The sequence below is a fragment of the Drosophila mauritiana genome, chromosome 2L, assembly GCF_004382145.1.
Source record: "Drosophila mauritiana strain mau12 chromosome 2L, ASM438214v1, whole genome shotgun sequence".
In the NCBI taxonomy this organism is placed as follows: domain Eukaryota; kingdom Metazoa; phylum Arthropoda; class Insecta; order Diptera; family Drosophilidae; genus Drosophila; species Drosophila mauritiana.
This window is the reverse complement of record NC_046667.1, coordinates 532,067-552,795: the sequence shown is the minus strand read 5'-3', so window position 1 is coordinate 552,795 and position 20,729 is coordinate 532,067. Positions and strand designations below refer to the sequence as shown.

Sequence of the window (20,729 nt, the reverse complement as noted above, 5' to 3'; positions counted from 1 at the left end):
TGCATGTGGGCCGGGGATACCTGGCACTTTATCAGCCGCCAGATGATTGTTGCTGGTTTCTCACTTGGCAACTTCACTCGGTGGGCGTTGTTGGCAGCCATAAACAATCGAACAATTTGGCCCAGGTCCCGATCTCAACCAGGAAAAGAGGTGGAGGGGAGCCAAATGAAGGAGCAGATCCCCAGGATCGACCCTTTGTTCATTTGTCGCTGGCTTTCAACCCGCGGACCGCCGTCGCTGCTAATCGTTTCGGGGTCAGTTAACCCGAAAACGAAACTGGCAATCCCTGGTAGATCTTTCTGAAGATCTGGTGGCCAACGAGGGAAAGAATCAAAGGTGCCTAGGATCTCGGGAGCAAGTCGCCAGTGCGTCTGGCTGGGTCAGCACTTAGAGGTCGCTGGATGCAACTAAGGACGTGGGCGTATTAGTAGTGCTTGGGATTTAAGCCTGGACCACTGTCAATGGTACTCTGTGATTTTTAAAACAGTTTCTGCCTGGCGGCTCCACTTACTCATTAGTCTGGCAAAATGAGCGGGAACTACTGTCTCCGAAACCCCCAATGGAGTATAATTAAACAAATTTCTGCAGTCGCTATCGATGATCGGGATTTTTTGGGGGGAGAACAGAAATTGAAAAACGTGAGTGAGGAGCCCAAAATGAAAAAAGCAATGGGGGAAACGTCTGCAGCTGCCAATTGTGATAAGAGAAATCTTCATTTTCGCGCGAAAATTTTGCCACTTTGCCTTGGGTTTCCGGGCCGAGGCTGCGATTCCAAGTGGACTGCAGACAGCGGACGGTGGACCTGGGACTACGGGACTTGGCACGGGCAATCAACGCCATCAGCAGCTCGGCGATGCAGCCAGGGCTCTGGGCCAACTCCGCGCTTATCAATTGTTATTAATCAAGGAAAAGAAGGCCCCTCTGCGGCCGGGAAACGAATGCAAAGAGCGCAAAGTTCGCAAATTTCATTTCACTTCACACTTGGCCAGTAGGAAGAAATGAGGCGGAGAAGTCTTAGCCGATCTGTTCTTGCGCCGTGTGTCCGTGTAAATAATCAACATTCTCATATCTTGGGGGCTCCCAAGCTATTCGTGATTTGCTCGCCGAATCCACTGCTCTTTTCCGCCAGCTTCAACTTCGATTCCTGGCTCTGTTCCTGCAGTCAGCACCTCTTTCGGTTGTCTCTATGGGAACCCGGAGAGTAAAATTCCTTTGATCCGGGGATAAGCAATTTTGGTTCCTCTTCAACCTTTGGCTGCTGCACTCTTCTGCTCCCCTCGTCGCATTATCGCCCAATTCAAGCCAACAGGCTTCGGACAGAAGTTCCTTTTCCGAGCGAAACTAATTTAGTTCATTTGGTTCAACTCAAGTTGCTGATGTCACGGGAGGGATCAGATTAAGAGCTTGCAGTTGTGGGAGTGGGAGAATGCATACACTTGTGGTCAAAATAATAGGCTTTCAAGGTCCTAAGCTTGTTTATTACCCAGTCAAGTATGTTATTGTAAGGTATCAAAGCACCATCATACCCTATACCAACCAATTGGTGTTCCCAAACTTTACTCTGCAGTTCTATCATGTGCACCTCAACTGTTTTTGTAGTCCAACCCATGTGGTACTATATCTTCGATCTATAGAAACCGAAACACAAGCCACGGACAAAGACAGACGGCAGGCAATTCCTTGAAATCGCCCAAGTCAAAGTCTCTTTTTGATGTCTTAATTAAAAAACGTGCAAATGATACAAGGTCCTGGGGCAGGGGCGGCCGACGGGGCTCCCCGGGAGGGGTGATCGTCTGGGCCCATGCCCAGAGTTCAATGTTGAGCAATTGATGCAACTGTTGAGATGTGTTGCTGCTCTTGCCTGTGCTGCAGTCGCTGTTGCTGTTGCATGGCGCGCTGATAACAAGGCAGCGGCTGGGGGCATGGAAATTGTCGCAGTACTTGAAAATTTCGTGTGAGCACGCTCAGCGCCGATTGTTTCTGGCTGCGGTGCTTGATCGCTTGATCAGCAGCAGCAACACAAGCACAGGCACTAGCACTAGCATTAGCACCAGCACAGCAGCAACAGCAACAGCGACTGCAACTGCAACTGCAACTGCAACACCAACACACTGATCAATTGCGATCTTGGCCGAACACAATAATGCTGCCTGTTGCTCCCACAATCTCATGTGCTGCTGCGGCAAGGAGTTGCTGCCGTGCCGTGCTGCCACTGTTGCACAAATTTAAATTGACCCAAGTGCAAGTATGAATGTCGCTAATCTGCCATCGACTGTTGCTGCAACATGTTGCTGCCGGGCTCATAATTTGCGTTTATTAAACAACCTGGCATTTGCATAAATGTCGCTTTCTTCGATTACCATCGGTCGATAGTGGGAATGGCAGCAGCAGCAGCAGCAACATCGGCTGAACTTCGACCAGCAACAACATGCCACCGCAGCAACATTCGCAATTGCTGTAAACAAATCACGCTTTCTGCAGATCAATCAAGCACTGACAACTGCCCCAAGAAGTCACAATTCAATTGCGATGTTCCTGTTCCCCCGCCTGCGACTCCATTTCCATTCGGGCCATTTTCCCTTATAGACACGACGGCAGCAGCTTGTTTCTTTCGACTGTTTTACTTTTACTGTTACTGCTGTGCAGTTCGTGATAGCAGCAGGGGGCGGCGGGGCGTGGCAAGTCCAAAATCGTGTCTGGCATTGTGTTGACTTCATTGCTCCGTTCTTTTTTTCATCCTGTGCTGATGACTTTTGATGTGTTCATCAAGCAATCACGACAACAGCAACAAAACGGAGCACTAGGGTTTGGCATTTCTTTTCAGCAGTAAATTAAAGAGGCGCGAAAATTGCCCGCAAGCTGTGTGAATGGGAATGGAATTCCCAAAAAGAGGGGAGCACGGCCAGTTCACAAACTGAAAAGGAGGCAAAGTAAAGGACCCCACAGCACGAGTCGCCGATGGGGAGGGGCGGTGAAAAGGGGGCGATTTGCTAACAAGATGCGCGCAGTCAGCGACAACAGCAACAACAGGCAGTTAGCCAACTACAAAGCCGGAGGCCGCCAAGGAGTCCAAGAAGTCCAACTTCAATTCCAAGTTGGGTGCCCGCTTCCAGTCCCTGGCGGAGTTTAACTGCCAGCCCGTTTGGCAGCGCAGCAAGGGGCACGCAACCTGGTTGTACACATGGAGAAATTGGACGTTGATGCAAACAATATTCGCAGTGTTAAGCATGAGTGAAGCAGTTTTTTAGTACGTTAGCTGATCTACGCCCATCTCGCACTGACTTAAAATAAACAAAAAACTTTGTTGGTAGGCGATTGCAGAATCGATTTGTGCAGTGCACCGCCTGGACTGACTAACAAAGCGGCGAGTCAGACACATCATTACCTACCAATTAGGCCCCGAAAAACGTGTGTGCGTCTGTGTGGCGCAGGCTTTGGGCTGGGGAATGGAGCCGAAAGGAGGCAGAATGGTAGCCAGGCCAACACGAAGGCCCAGGGCTCAGGGCTGGAGGATGAGGATGAGGATGGGATGATCGGAGGGCTGCTCTTTTGGGGGCACCACTCGCTGGGTGAGTTGGGTATGTCGCAGTAGGTTGGAGTGCGGAGAAGTGCCGGATGGGAGGTAGCCAAGTGAGTGACAGGCAGCAAATAAGCCATAAATGCTGGGAGCACCCACAGTGGGCAGCTTGGAGATGATGGAAGCAAGTGCCTGCTAACAGCTTGTAATGAGCTCCGAAATTGTTTTTAAAACTTAAGCCTGATGTTGAGGATTTTCCCTACCTTAAAATCGACATTCAGTAGCCAATATCGCGCACTCAGCACTGACTTGACAAATTCTTTAGATTTGGCTTCCATTCGATTTATGCGCTTCGCTTGCTGATTGAATTTCGCACTGGATTTGTACAAATAAGCAGTCATCGGAAACAGCGGGAAAAAGTAAAGGCAATAGCAATAGCAATCAGCATCATCAACATCAATGACGAGGGTCATTCGAGCGTTAGCTTAGCAGTCGGAAAACGGCTAAAAGCCAAATACAAACAGCCATGAGCGTGTGGGAAAATATCAGGGGGTGGCTGGTGAAAGGGGTTAATGGAAATCCAAGTCCAACTCAGATGACGAGCAAAAGAAAAGGAATTCCCAGGATGAAAAGACGGCGTGCTGACATGCAGCTAATTGATTGACAGATGTGTGTCCCTGCTCAATGTGATTTTTCAATAAAGACCTAAATCGATTTAAGTGGTTAGAGCGATCTAAAAGTACAACGGCAAAGATTAAATTGCCTGTAGTTAAATTGTTAAATGAAAGCTAACTGGCAGAAGATTACTTATGTATGAAAGATTTAAAAGAAGTTAGCTGATGTAAATGTAAAGCCATATGCTTTACCATGGGTTCTTTGCTACATATAATATTTCAATAATTTAGGAGCTTTGCGTTATCCGAAATAAAATCAGTTCCAGTTTTGTAGAAACTGTAGAAAAGACTTTAAACGTAAGGGGAAACACAATCCCCATAAGTCTTGAGGTTGCTCCTAAAGCGACGGTCAAGCCATTAGAGCTCGACCCCAAGCGAAATTCAAATTTTATTGGGGCACAGAATCCGTTTCCACAGAATTCTTTATTTTTGGCCGAATGATAAAGAGCTTTGTAATGCTTGCTATATATATAAAAAAAATTACTGCATAAATCACACACGCACATTTACGAGCCACCCTCGCACACAAACATACAAATTCGGTTGTTGTATTAAAAATAATATCGTCGTCTGGTCGGCAAAGATAAGAAAATTTATCCAAAGGATTGCGCTTGGTGTTATGGCCACCGCAAAAAGTGAGACCAACCCCTGGTCCTTGTTCCTCCGTTTGCCGACTCCTTTGTCTGCGCAACCGCAAGGACAAGGCAGAAAGGACATTCCTTCGACTTGATGCGAGCATTTTATGACCAAAGCCCCCAAGTCGAACTCATCATCATCATCATCATCATCTGAATCCAAGGGCCAAGGGTCATGGGGGGATGTAGGCAACAGGAGCAGCGGCAGGACCACCAGCTGCGATCTGTGGCCAGCGATAAGGTGGAAATACATTTCATAAATGCCACGCCGCAAAAAGGATTACGAAGCTGCTATTTTAGCTATCCACACACACAACGGAAAAAATCATAAGAAAATTATTTGAAAATGCTACAGAATAATAATGAGGTTCCCCATTGGACAAGGAGTTGGCAGAGAAATTATTCCCAAACGTGCAAATGTGCAAATTAATATGAATAATATAGCTTCACTTGTTAAAGATCGCCTTATTTGTTATGTTATTACAAGAACTTTTTTCTCAGTGTGCTCTTTCTTTTCCTCTCAATATTTCATCGCAACCGAAAGGGAACCTCTTCTGGTGGTAATTTATTGTTAAAATAGTATAAATTGTATTTGGCTCTCTGAAATCCCGACACCACAATTTTATGGATCGAAAGCTTTATAAGTCGGGGAAATAGTAAGCACCAAACGTGAACTTTTCTCACTGTTTTATAGTGCACTTACGCCAGCCCACATGTCGTATGCTTGGTATTCCCTGGCAAGGATAAAGAAAGCGGGCTCAAGTAAGGGGTAAGGGCTGTGTGTTGATGGAACGCAGCTGATAAGGCCGAGCGCCGTGTAATGGTTTTTTTTCGATTACCGCTGCTGTCGATGTTTTTGTTGTTGCACTCGCTTTTGGCCCGCAGCAATTGCAATGCTTCCCGCATAAACAAGAGCCCCAAAAAATGGAGATAGGGAAACCTTGCGTCTCGCACCGCGAAGCTTGAACCTTGTCAAATGATTAATTACATGCCGAAAAGCTATCTAACAATTTGACTCGCTGTCTGTGTGTGGCTCGTTTCGGTTCGGTTTTCGGTTCGGTTTGGCTGGATTGTCATTAAGCCAACAGCGCGGCCACAGAGGGAGACATAATAAAAAATTATGCCATAGATAAAATGCCATTAGAGAGGATTGGGGTGGTTGGAGGGTCACCACTTAGCGCCATTAGAAGCCAGCCAACAGCAGACAACACACTGCACACTACAGAGGAGCAGCCAACCAAAAAGCCAGGCCAAAAGGGGGAGAGCCTGGGCTGCAAGTATGCAATTCTGCAAGATAAGCCGAAGCATTCATGAATTTCATAGATAAAAACCAAACACACAGACAGGCGCTCACAGATACACAGATACGAGCACACACACATACGGGGCCAGGGAGATGCGCTTACAGTACATTGCACAGGAGCAACAACAACTGAAGAGCGCCAAAAGTGAGCAACGTCATCATCATCATCGCCAGATACACCATATATATACACCAGATTCACCAGCAAGTGAGGAAGAAATGCGAAGAGAGGGGGGCGTTCAAACAGCAGCAAAAGCCACCACAAACAAACAAACATCAAGAGGGGCGGACTCAGAAAAACCAGCAAGACACAAGGCAGGGTCATACAGAATGTGAAATACCCTACAGCAAAGATCTTCCATAAAAATAGCTGATTGATACTTGATTCTTGTCAACAATATACTCTTCAAGCTCATTAAGTAATTTATCTCATTAATTTGCATACTTAGTAACGATCCTTTTAAGGATTTTCCTTGAGTATCCCGAAAGTGGCCACAGCCACTAATTCAACTAACCCAACTAGCCGATTAGAAAGTGCGGCAATCCCAATCATTGGCCAAAAAAGTAGGAGTTCTGGGAGGAGGGCATGGGCATGCCAAAGGAATACCACACGCTTCTCCCCACCATGTTGTTGGCTGACTGGCCAACTCGGCTCTTCGGTCGCTCGGCGTCGCCATGGAGTGTCAACAGCCAGATAAAGATTAGCCCAGACAAACGCCCACTTTTTAGGCGAACTGTTACGCCCACTGGCCACTCGAGTGCTCCCCGCCACCCGGTGCCATCTGGCCTTGGTGGTCCCGTGTTCGTTTGCTGGAAATCTTTCACTGACGCAGCACAAAAAGCGCCACGTGGAAGGGCTGAGATTCTGAGGGGCAACGGAAGGAGGAAGCTGGGAAGAGGGAGGATGCCCTGCTCCAATTGCCGCCACTTTCGGGGGATTATTAATGATGAATGCTCGAGATGGCAGCGAAATGGTGCGGAATGTCGAGCCAAAAAGCGCAGGAGCGGAGTTTAGGTTTTAGATAACGGATTTAACTGTCCAATGTATTATGGGATAATCTGGAAATTCATTGTTAGAGGTTGGACGCAAAAAGAGGCTATACTCGTATGAGCTTCACAACTCTATTCACTTATTATTGGAAAATAATGGAGAACCCTTGTGAGACTTCGTCACGGAATATTAATTAAGTTAGCCCTAAACACACCTAATAATCTAATAATCGGGGTTAAAAGTAATGGTAAACTAGAGCTGTACAGATAAATTCCCATAAACTCCCATCCACTTGGCGATAATCCTCGGGGTTTATTACCATCCTTTATCAACTGAAAACATTCAATTCGGAGAGCTAAGCGACAGACCGCTCCTGGCCAGCTCAGAAGGGTTGTGGTGGCCGGGTCAGAGACATCGTCTCAATGACGTTGACATTGCTGATGATTATGAAGTGATATGAAATTGATGCCAATGATGTCGGAGTGAAGTCAAAATTCAGCCCGAGGGGATGGGTGGGTTGGCCAAGGGGTTACAAATAATAAGTGCGAGCGAGAGGCAGACCCGACCCGACCCGTTGTCATTTCCTGCAGTCCATCGAAGGGACTGAAACGAGGGTTGTGACTAACCCCCCCACATCCTTTCACGAACGGGTTCACAGGGTCTGAGGTGTCAGAATCAGAAAAACCGCAGGAGGCCAAGGGGAATGGAAACAGTGGCACTGCACTGATAAAAATTGTATTAAATTAGAGAGCTCTCGTCTTCATCTTTTTCTGGATTAAATTTTTATTGGCAGAGTATCAGCAGCCAGCAGTCAAGGCCAGGGATGGGTTCAAATTACTGGGTCTACACACATCGGGATTTATTATTTATTATTGGGCATTAACGGGTTATGTCTGCCAGAGGGAGGCAGCCATAGACAGAAAGGGATGGCCACACTCGCCTGTTTCCTGCAGTCGAACAGATAAGAATTTATTTTTTGGCGTTCGCCCATTTCGTTTAAGCTGCAAACTTATCGCGGATTGAAGGGCGGACAAAAGGACAACGGACAGGCGGCAGGATGTGCCCTACTTTGAGGAGGATTTTCCTATGCATACACTTATATCTAAAGTCGCCTTACCTCTGCTGTCGACGGTCATCTCTTCTGCGGTATCGGAACAATCACCTGAAAGCAGAGATTGACGTTAGTTGGAAGTGATAACGATGTTTGCTTGTTCACGTCAAAATACTTTTAAGTTGTAGCTTATATACCTAAGAGGCAGTTTAAAGCGAATACCCAACACTATGATAGTAAAAATGTAATAAGTGATAGTGAATATATAGGGTTTGGACTTTATGCATAGTCCGGATAATAGTTGCAGATATATATCGCAGATTGTTCCAGCCAAATGGCTTTACTTTAAAAGCGATAATAATTGCTGCGAGGGCCGCATTGTTTGCTTTTGTCCACCCATTCTCTGTTTTGCCCAGTATCTTTGCATCTTTTTCTGTTGGCTAAGTTGAGTTTACTACGCACAGTAGTTGGCTGGTTCGTTGCGAGGCCGGTGTCCAAGCCTTCACTCCACTCGATTAAACTACAGTACCCAGAGTACCCAGTACGGAGTACCCCCTCCCTGCACATCGCACTCCGCTTTGTGTTGTTTTTCTCATTTTTGATTATATTTCGCTGATTATTCACTTCAAGGAATTATAATAACAATAATAACAACAATCCGCAGAATTCCTTCGTTTTAATTCAGCTCCTCTGCTCTGCCTCTTCCTCTACTTCGCTCGCCGCAGATCGTAGATAGCGCAGCACACACAGATACTCGTACTCACAGATGCAGATACATATGAGCCGGGCCAAACTGAGGCCGTGGAATGAATGTGAAGCCACACAGCGCAGATAGGCGACTGATAAGCAACTGAAAGCTGGCTGCCATGGACGCGAAATGCGGACTTGGACTTGGACTACAGTGTCGGACAAGTCGGACAGGCGGGAATGGACCCACGTCCCCTCATCCCCTCACTCCCCCCTTCGCTGGCTGGGTCCAAAGGCTGGCTTCGATGGCAATTGGCGGGCATTTCAGTTTTTGCAGTCCTCCCACACATGACGTGCAGGTTGATTCGAGCCTCTACGAAATTGAGCGGGATCGGCTAAACGTGGCTTAAATGAAAATCTTATAATTGCACCACTCATAACTTTGCAAATATTTTGAGTTCATGATTGTAATTGGCATCATCGCGAGTAACTTGTCTAAGTATTTACGCATTGAAAAATAATTCCTTCACTGGTTTTCATTTACAGATGCCAGATTGGAGTTCAAAGTGTATTTATCAATATATGTTGCAACATTCGCTTAATTTCATTAATAACAAATGATACATTCGCATTAGACCTCAAATTTAATATTACTTAAATATACAAACATTCCAAATTGAATGAATAATTTGTTTACATCTAAATCAAATAAGCAGAAATGTAGTTGTAAAAAGTCGAATGCTAGTTTGCTTTCTTATTATAAGAACTTCAAGCATATTTTGTGCCATGGAAAACTATGTTTGAATATTTCTAACCTCTTGTATTGCTGCTAAGCATTGTTTTCCCTATATGTGTATTGTAATCCACTTGGCAAATAATCCAGGTTTACTGGTGGCTCCTTCACTTTGTCACTTGCACATTTCTATCTTTCGGTTTGGGCCGTACTTAAGCGGCAATTTTGTTGTCACTTCCCGTGGGAATTCTCTTTGACTCACTACCCACTGTAATACAATTATTCAAATTCTCGTTATGACGAACGTGCGGTATCGTATTGTGGCTCTCAATCCCTCGACCGCTGACGATTTTGAGTACCGCGTACCGCTCGTGGTTGCTGCTTGCTCCGCGTTTCACAGCAAACTGAGAGTCGGACCGACCGGCTGAGTGCGGCGGTAGGTAATGAAATTTTCGTGCGCCGCTGTGAGATACAGATACAACCGATACAGATACCGAGCGAGCCAAACCGAGCGGCGATGCGATGACGACGCAGCACAGCTGATGTTTGTTGATGCCGGGACGCCGGGCCAAAAGTTGTTTATCTTTGGGATTCGAACTGGTACCGGGACTCGGACTGGAACTCGTATCAGCAGCCGAGAAACTCTCTCGCTCGTCGGTCGGTCCGCTGCCAACTGAAATAAGATATTGTGCCGGAGCGGGGACAAGACGAGACCTCTTAGCCGAGACTCTCTGCTGCGGTCGACTTCCTTCGCTCGCCTCGGAATTATTCGAAACAAAAACTGATAAAGCACTGATAAGGAGCGCAGCGCGGCGAGCTCTGCGCTTAGATAACATCGCAGAAACAGAAACAGAACCAAAACCAACCAACCAACCAGCCAACCAGCAGCGAACGGATACACAAACACTGAGGCACCGAACACCCAACACCGAGCGCAGCAGATACAGATACAAAGATACTTTCCGAGAGGGTGTGCTTGTGTGGGTCTGTGCGCGAGGGAGATGCTTTTCAGCGATATCGCGTCTACGGCTAATGGAATTCTGATTATTGCTTAGTGATAAGCGTTTTGTGTTTAATTGTATCTCTGTATCTGTATCTGAATGCACCGAGCGAAATGGGGTGCGTATGTAAGTGTACTATAAATAAATAAATATTCCTTTGTAAGTCACGAACAAATGAATAAAATTAAATTACACTTAAATTGCGGCCTGATCAACACTTTTACTTGAGTTGCGAATTCTAAAATTGAAGCGTTTCTTTTTTGGTACAGTGAGATCTCGCACAGGTCTCCCCATCCGTTATCATTCACCTCCTCCAGCCGCATCCACATGGCCATTTCTATCTGCATCTCCATCAACTCTCCATCATCATTCTGCAGCTTTTGGCTCACGGGGCTTTTGTTCGGCGTTTTCTCGGTTTGGTTTTCCTTCCGAGCTTATCGCCCGACCAAGATCTATTTTTATGTTGCTTTTGCTACTCTTTCTCTCGCTCCTTCCTGGCACTCCCCATCTACATCTCAACCGACCTCCGCCTCTGATTCCTATCGGCGTTTGGTTTATTTCCATTTCCCTGGCAACTTTGCAGATGCAAAAAAAAATGTTTTCTTCTTTCCCAGCGATAACAATCTCCTTCTCATCCGCTCTCTCTCATTTTGCTCTCTGTAATCAGCTGTTGCCAGCATGTTGCGCATGCGTTGTGGCCTAGCGTCATGGCTATGTACATATACACATGCATATGTATTGGGGTATATCCACGAAAAACCAACCCATCACCCTCCCCCTGCGGATTTTGTTGTTGTCTGTTGGCTGCCTTTGCGACGATTATCTCGTTTGCCATTGTTGACTTTTAATTAGATTCATTAAACGTGCCGCTTGCCGCTAACTCTCTTGCAACCCCCTTCGGCTGGTCCCGGTGCTCAAGGCATTCGATACGTCTTTGTAATACCCTAGATACCCAAAAGATACTCCCCATGGACGCATATGGTCGGATCAATAGGATAAATAATTCATTAAATATTTAACTATGCCTTATAAATGAGTGTCAGGGCACTCGGCTTTAACTTGAACAGGGTATCTAGGTTTCCTTACTCTCTGCATCATCAACTTTAGCCTTTCTTGCCAGCTTATGTGTTAGATTAAATTTTCAGCAGTTTGTGGGTGTTTTTGTTTTTTTTTTGTGCTTTTAGCTTATGCAGCGATAAACACTTCATGCGTGAATATCTGCAAAAGGTTTTTGATAAATGCGACCGCTGCGGTTGTTTTGCGTTGCTGTTGATGTTGCTGCTGGTTGATGTTGGTTGTTGTTGTTGGGGTGATGAACTGCCAGCTCTTGCCCTCTCTTTTCGCCCGCTTTGCCATCTCTTTTTGGCTCTGGCAGAAGCAATTGTTTTGCAATTATGTTGCTACAAGTCGGTACACACGCTTGCCTCTCTGTGCGTCTGTATCTATGTGTAACATTGTTGTTACGTGCTCATTTATTGACATAAATATGAACAAATGCGACAGATTAACGTCTGCTGATTGCACTATGTCGAAAAACGTTTTCAAGAAAATATGCTCAAAATACAAAGCAACAATAATAATTGCTGTAGCCGAGTAAGTAAAATACCACATTGCAAACTAAATCAATATTTACCATTTTAAGTAATATAATATATGGCAAATAAAACTATTCCTTCAATATTGATATTTCCCTATTGAATCCCCATTTATGTTTCAGTGTGTTTTCTGCAATTCCAAATGACGCAGCACTTGGAGGCACTCCCCCGCTCACCCGCCTCTTCCTCTGACCTCGATGCCCCTTTCCACACACTCGCACACACACACACATACGGAACAACAAAAAAACAGTCCGCTGAGAGCGCAGATGCAAGCGAGTTGATAAGAGATCCTCACGCTGATAAAAGGCAAAAGCAGCACACACAGTTGTTGCTTATTTTTGGGGTTATTTCTACTTCTACTCTGAAGCCTGGCTCTATTGCCGTCTCTCTCTAGGCGTATATCTCCGTCTCTCTTTCGCTGTCCGTCGCTTTATTTCATTTCGTTCGCTTTTCGGGTAGATGCATCGTTAAGATTAGCACAGGCAGCATTTGTTGTTGTTGTGAAAAAACATTTATCATGAAATAAATCTACTTAAGTTTTGTTTTTTCGTCTGCGTTTTTCCCTTCCCCATCTTCATCACCCCTCATGTTTTTGGGGAACAGTCCCTGTGCAGAGAAATAAATATAATTGGTTAAGTCACATGTAGTTACAATACTTGATCTAAATTAGGTTATCAACGGCATGCGAAAAATGGAATATTTTCTAAGTAATGCAAGTTCGTCATATTTTCAACGCAAAAACTATTGTAAATGTTTTAGAAAATATTTCTCTCTGTGCATAAAATGTTGATGTTGTAACTCGAAACTCGCACATTACTATAAGCGGAAAAGAGGTTGGGGATCGGTGTTATATAATCAATGGAGTTGCTCAACTCATTTCCACCGAAAAAACCAAAAATTGTTCAACCTTGAGTTGGCTCTGTCCGTCCCTTTCGCCTCGTCGTCTGCTGTCTCTCTCCCACACAGCAGGTGCTGGGCTGCTGACAGTTTCGCTTCCCATTTCCTCCCCACTTTTAATTCACCCTTGGAGCCTGCATATTTATGAAGTCTGGCAGATAAGCGATGACTTCATTGTAGCGAAATTAAATCAATTAACATAAGCCAAGGTGCGAGCCAAACCGCCGACCCCAAAGCCACCCACTTCTCCCCTCGTGCACTTATCTCAGTCCCCCAGCCCTCTCTCTCTCTCTGTCCCTTTCTGTTTCCCTTTTTGGGCTAATCTAGCAATCAATCAAAGTGATTTAAATTTCATACCGCGTATCTGTACCGCCACCGCACAATTCAAAATCATGGCTTGGGTGGAGCCCGAAATGCGAGTATATATCTGTGTGAATCACGTTTAAGAACTCAACTGGGAGTCAGACTGAAGCTTGAGTTATTATCTCTGGTAAACAGACAGAACTCCTAGTAAGTGAATGGAACAGGATTACAAATAGAAGCCCTCAGAACTGGGTTAAGAGCTATACTCGATGATTTTAAATATTATGGAAGTATCTTAACCTAAGTTAAGTATTTTTGTGGTAATTTTATTTGGTCATTTCAGGATGCAGAATTATTAATTATTAAAAGAATGTGACTCATTGCATGTGACTCATTATTACAGATTACAGATCATCAATCTTTTATTGTCAGGTTCCTTTGTTTCCTAGTACCCGATCTTCATCTAAAGACGCGTATTTATGCCCCTGAGTGACTTGCTTTATTGACCTCCTTTCTGGGCCCTACTGGGCTACTCCACCGCTTCAGAGTTCGAGTCCATGTTTCGAGTTCGCTAAGTGGTCATAAAATATGCTTAATGCATCAGGAAGCCGCCTCTATGCGGGTGCCACTGGCAACTGGCAACCCCCTGCCCCTCTCTGGCTGACTGCTTATAGACCACGAACGCCCCACCCTGCAGTACTTCCCTTTTGGTCCGTCGTAAAACTCCTTATCTGGGAGTTTCGACTGTGACTTCGGCTTCTCAGTCATCCGTTGGTAAGTGCGAGATTAAAATATTGGATAAAGCGGCAGCAGAAATGCATGGCGGGCGATAACGAGTGGAAATGGAAACGTTCCTTGGTCGTTGTCGCCGCTCTTTCAAAAATATTTCTACGCTATCGACAGCGCCGCCCTGTTTTGAATACTGGCTCGACTTGAGGCTCGGTTTCTCGGGTAAGTGAGTGATAAACACGAGTTATCGCATCAATTAGTTCGGCGTCAAGTTGACGTCGTTAAAACCAGCAAAACAAAGCCCGCAGGCAGCTCGACTCATTTTCGATTTTACCCAAAAGAGAGTCGGTCGCATTTGAATGGGAAGGCGAAAGTCATGCCGAAATGCCATAAAACCAGACTCGGCGGCCAAGTCGCGGTCGGCGTCCCTTTTTGGCCTACGGATTGCCAACAGGCCAACAGACGTGGCTAAATTAGCCAAGAAGTTGGTAGTATACAACACTATGATAAAATCCATTAGGAACATAAATTTATAAATTCTCTGATACTTATAGTTTTTCGCTATTTTATTTGTGATAAAATAATTTAAATAAAAATGTTAGATTTTCCTATTTTCGGAATTCGTAAGACTTGCGTAGCGCGTAAAATATTTTAGCCAAATCCAGATTGGCAACACTGATGCCCAAGACGCCGTTCAATACTTTTTGAGACGGGGGCGCGACGTTGACGAGGGTGTCAATGATCCTATAACCGATATTAAGACAACGTCGCCGCCGTCTTTTTTCTTTCGCCCTGTCAGTGCCTGTACCATTCGCTTTGTCCCTGTCCGTCGTCGTACGCAAATTGTGCTGGAAAGTGGCTTCTAAAACATTAAACGTTTCTCGTCCAGTCGCCAGTCAGCAAATGAGCAAGTGACGCCACCAAGGAGCCATGTGGGAGGGCCGAAGTCGGATTCCATTCAGATGCAGGTAGAGATGCAGATACAGCACACGCCAAAGTCCGGGCTAATTGCCAGGGCTCGTCTGTCTCTGTCGAACCCGCCCATTAGGCCTCCTTCGGTCTCTCTCAGGCCCACAGAGGCTGTCTCTCTTGCCTCCTTGGTCCTGTCAACGGCTTCCACGGTGCGTCAAAAGATCTCGAGTGGATAACGATGACGATGACGCTGAACTGCCGGCGACGACGTCGGTTATCGCAGCCGGAAGTGCCATCATAAAAGGAAGGTGCAATAAAAATATTTTACACGCCTGCCGTCTCTATTGCACGCACGGCCACCGTTGCTCTCTCCCTCTCTTTCTACCACTTCAATGAGAATACCTCTTTTGGGTGCCGCTTGATCGGCTCAAATGGCGAGGAAGTGGCTGCCAATTCGCAGACTGTAACGAATTGTTTAGTTCACTTCCTCGTTAGGTAGAAGTCAAGGTGAGACACATTTAAATGGAATGGTTTCCAAAAAATTGTGATCAGGTTAGAAAGATTAAGCAGTGACTACGAGATCGACTTTTTATTACATTCGTGAAATCAGCTTGTAAAGAGTCTCCACAAGTTGATATACACGCTGCGACTGACTCAATCTGAGGCCACTTTCCCCTGATTCACTACCGATTCTGACTTTACACACATGCATGTAATATGTTCAGATGCGAGATGACAACGGCGACGACGAAGGCCTCATCGGAAATGTTGCTCTATGCAGCCTTATCAGCTGGCGTTCCTCGAGCTCCTTCCCTGTTTCCATTGTCGAGGGCTCTTGCTCCTTTTCCTGTTCCTGTCTTCCATGTGCGTAACTATCACAGAAGATATCAGGGGCACTGGAGGACTCGTCCCCAGACTCTGACTCATGCCCGAAAAGTGTTTTTGGGTCGCACCATAAAAGCATAACAGTTTATGACTGCGTCCTCTGCCCCGAAGGCTTCTCTCGAATGAGAACTCATCATCAAGGCCCCCGCCCCCTCCTCAGCCCATGGAATTCAGCAAGAGATTCTCATCAGCGAAAGTTGTGGTCAAATAAAAGAGCATTTGTCCTGCGTGGTAAATGGTGGCCCGTCCAAAAGGGGAGATCAAGGTTCAACTTTCAAGGATAATAACAATTTTCGTAAATTACAAATTACTTATGAGGTCCTGTGTTTCATTTGTGTGCAAGTTGGGAAAATGAGTGACACATAACAATCTGTTTCAATAATCTGTTTAAAAACTTGAGCTGTTATTATTTATTTCAACCTTGATCTTTACGGAATATTGCTTATTTAGTTACTGAAATAACTTCAATTTGACAGTTCTATACATTTGTCCCCGGTTGTAAATAAGTCATGTTCATTAAAGCAAACTCGGACACGCACACACATAAATCGCTTATCCTTTATCCTGTTGCTTGCTGGTGTGTGTGTGTGTGGGTGGGAGTGGGTGTGGGCGAACTGTGACTGGGCCAGGATGATAAATCCTCATCCGACTCTGCGGCCAGTGGACTGCACCCGGCTAAATGACAAACTGCAAGGAGGCAGGTCCAAAAACAAAACACGAGTTCACGCAGTACAACGCGCTGATAAGGAAAATTGCGGGGCGAGTGGGGAGTGGAGTGACTCAGACCGTTTGTCTCAGTGTAGCGAGCGAGCCATTAAATTGACAAAATACCAACACAGCGGGGGAAAGTGTGGAACTCAGCCACAAAAAGGACATTCCTCAGAGCTGAGAGAAAAAGCGAGAGCCAGATAGGAGGCAGCGCCATATTTTATATTTTACATTCTTATCGCAAAACTCTCACTCAGCCATTCCGTTTGGGCTGGAGGTTAAAAGGGGGATGGTGGTGGAGAAGAAGGCCACCCAGAGAAAGGGAGAAAGATATGGAGGCAGCAAGAGAAACAGAGAGAGAGCGGGAGAGAGATAGGGAGAGAGAAAACAGTAGCTGGAGAACTGATAACACCCGCGCTAATGGGACCAAACAATGCCAAATGGAGCAACGCAGCAGAACGACACAGAAGCGATGCACACAACCACAGACCCACCACCTCCCACTGCCCCGCCCACTTAGCCACAACAAGGACACACGACAGAGCAATAGCAACAGCAACAGCAACAACACCGAGAGGAGTAGTCCCACCCAAAACTGGGCTGGGCCGTCTTATCTATGGCCATCAATCAGGCGAGCAGCGAGCGGCGATAAGCAAAAAGATTTTAAATGGAGTGCACACAGCCAACGGGAGAAAAGGAGAGGATAAAGAGCGCGAGACAGGGAGAGATGGGGATGTACACTGAACGAAAGAACTTCTCCTGCGTTTTGGATGATTGACCTTGATTTCAGTTACTTTCATTCGATTTCGGTTGGGATTTACGAGTACAGGTTTAATTGTGTAATCAAGAAAATTATCGTTACCAAAATAATATGAATATTTTGATACATACAGATTTTTCCAAGTGTGCCCCACTTTCCACGCCCCCCGATGTCAGGAGCGCATCGCTGGGCGGGAATGGGGTGGCCGGGTTTTGTCCCACGACTGCTGGCAGAGATAAGCGAAGCTCAAACTGAGTGCAGACAAAGGGAGCGGGCCGGCCGGGGCGATAGTTCCTGGCCAGGTGATGCTACCCACTTCTGTGCCCCAAGCCCAACCCAAGCTTGGTGATTCAGTGAATTTCATTTTCTGCTCGCGGCCCACGAATATTTTCACTTGCCGTTGGTGGCGTTGTCGTTATCAGTTCGCCCAGCTCTGCTCCAGAGGATGTGAGGGGGAGGGAAGGCCGCGGCAGGACACTGAAGGCAGTTGCTTATCGCACACACACACAGGAACAAGTGGGTGGACTGGTGTTAACCATACGCCAGAAGCATCGGAGCAGCATAAAGCAATCGCGGCAGCAGGACAGAAACAATGACAACCAGTTGACAACCCTTCTGTCCAGCGCCCAACCCCCAACCCCTCCCCATCATGACCAGCCCCCCCCAAGGCCCCTTCCATTGTAATCAAGGCTCTTTCAGTGTTGGAAAATGCGCAATTTTGCATTGAATGAAATGAAATTGTTAAATGAAATGATTCGCCTCCCATTGAAGGGCGACGCTTTTATGCATTCACCAATTGATTTCAGCCACGCCCACACTATCAGCGCACGCCCCAGCCCACGTCCCTTCGCTCTAGCGCCTTTACTTAATTAACTGAAGTGAAAATGGCGCCTGCATGGAAACTGATAAACAAACATTTTTCGGCCTCGATGGCAGGACCAAAAGACCCAGGAAAATTCCCATTGTGGCCAGAGGAGGGATAGTGGGGCAGAAGGGGTAGTTCCACTGCTTATCGCTGTGTTTGGAATGTGCCAAGCCATTCGAGGCTCGACATCCAGGCAGCAGCAATGGAGATAAGGCAGCCGAAACAGTAGAAAGCGGGGAATAGGAGCAGCAACACCCGGCCAGTCCTAGCTCTATGTTCCGGTGGCGGTTGAGGTGGTGCTCAGGCGGCAGGAGGGTCCAGAGGTCCTGTTCGTTGCGTGTGCGATACCAAAAATACAAAAATACACAGAAACTCAGGTGCGCGGGCATCGGGGATGGGGAAGGGGAAAACACTTTTGGGGTAAGCCAACTATACGAAAGTCCATGTTATCTCAAATGGGCGGGCGTAACTCGAGGTCTCGAGTTCTATTGTAGGCAGGTGCTTAGACTAGCCCGCTTTCCAAATAATACCTTTTCTCGCACCCCTAACACATCAAATTAAGGTATAGGAATATTCAGTAGTGGTGCAAAAATAGTCTAGTTTTAATTTCGTCCTTTTTTATTTCTAGCACTTCAGTTCTAGCAAGCAAAGACAACACTTTCCACCGTGCATCCTTTTTGCACACACACACTCATCTTCGCGAGGTGCGTTTGTGTGTGTGCCCCGGTGTGTGGCGGAACAGGAGCGCAGGAACCCAGAAATCGACTCGCAGATACATTTGTATCTGTATCTTGCAGATGCCGAAGCTCATGGTGTGCGTACTTTTTGGCGCCTCGCTTGTTGCTCGGTTGCCCCGTTGCTCTTGTTTTGCTCTCGGCCACGCGCTGTTTGGCAAATACTTGGCTGACCCAGATTACGCAATCGGCCAGGCCCAAGGAGATATGCATGACGACGGGGTCAGGTGTGCCGAGATAAAGACTCCATACGCTCGCCTGCTGCTCCGATATGGGCTCTGCATACCCCCGACTATAACCCGCCAAAGGAGAGCGAAAGAGAGGGTCTGAGGGGAAGCTCTTTGATAGCGATAGTTCTGCAGAACAGCACGTGCAACATTCGCGAATTCATAAACACCGACCGAGATTAAGCGGCGAGCTCAGCTGTTCCAGCTTATCAATCGGCTGCCTTATCGCAACCTGCAGCTGCAGCACAGTATCGGAACAAGGTGCATTGCTCAAGAAAAATTAACAAGAAGCTGAAAGCAGCAGGTAAGTGGGATAATTAGATAGACGGCACATCGATTTGCATTTTCATTTCATATTTTCGCCATGTATCTATTCCAATTTCCTCCTTCGGCCCGCCAATTTGGCTCGCTGTGAGCCGCCACATTTAATGATGATTGCCTGTGATTGATAACATTTATTGCGATTCACATACCGTTGCCCTTTACACCCCTTGTTTCTGTCCAATATACATACATATGTATATGGTAGAGATACACATAGACATATCTTCTCGTTAATTTTTGGGCTGCAAAATTTGGTTTATTTTTGGGGCTAGTCGCTGTGGTCGATGCCAAGTGCTGATAGCTCTGATGGATTCTTTGATGATAGGCGTTGCTTCTTTTTCTATTGACAGCAGGCAAGCCCCCATACCATAATTAATGCCTGAATATATCATCAGTCGATTCTAGAAAGTTAGGCACATGACAAATCAGAGAAATCTGTTTGTTTATACCGAGTTGGTCGGCAATAGTTCTACAATTTTCTTACTACATTTTCATCAACTCCTTTATTATCTTTTCGGCGGGTCGCTTAGATCCAGTTACGATCCAACTGAGATCCATCCAAGTCTCGTTATGGGCGCCGTAAATCTGCATGGTTTCCAATTTCACGGAGATAGGGGGAATATACGAAATGCGATTTCATTTACGACTCTGAGCCATAACTTATGCACATATTTGTGACTTTATTTGGGTCCCAGCCCCTCCTATAACTTGATTGGGGTGTTGGATTACGATTACGCATGGAGAGGTATTGAGTATCGCTTAATATTGATGAGGCTGCTGTGGGCCAGAGATGCAAAAGGTAATGGGAATCGAGTTGGCGCCCCATGACTAAATAACTAAATGTGCCATGCGAGCAAACAGAGTCATAAACTTCTGCTTTATGGCCATGGCAAGCACACACTCTCGAACACAGCGGGCACACCTATACCAACATAATCAGCTACAGCAACGGCCAAGTTTATAGGTCTGAATCATGTGGGCATTGATAACTGAAACCTGGGATAGTGCTCAAATACGAATATATCAACTTCTGCAGTACTATCTTCAATTTTAGAATTTTAAGCCATACATTCATTTGTAATTTTCGTTTAGGGCACAGTTAGACCTCGGTGGGCTCTATCGGTCGAACAACGCGCTTTGGGTTCTATATCGACTATCGGTAGGTTAGGATCTTCCCTTTCCTGCCCTCTCATCC

At 46.1% G+C, this 20,729-nt stretch overlaps 1 protein-coding gene across 3 annotated transcripts in view; it reads right to left on the bottom strand.

Annotated features, from left to right (window-relative positions):
- Positions 1 to 20,729, bottom strand: part of LOC117150458 (zinc finger protein ush) — a 63,789-nt gene that overhangs the window by 6,683 nt on the left and 36,377 nt on the right. For 2 of the 3 annotated variants that reach the window (XM_033317351.1, XM_033317349.1), the window contains one exon: positions 8,238 to 8,282. In XM_033317351.1, coding sequence (XP_033173242.1) covers positions 8,238 to 8,256 — 19 coding nt within the window. In that variant the 5' untranslated portion in view covers positions 8,257 to 8,282. Of the gene's footprint in view, positions 1 to 8,237; positions 8,283 to 9,673; positions 10,033 to 20,729 lie in introns of those variants that run through there. The other variant, XM_033317350.1, reaches the window with a different exon arrangement.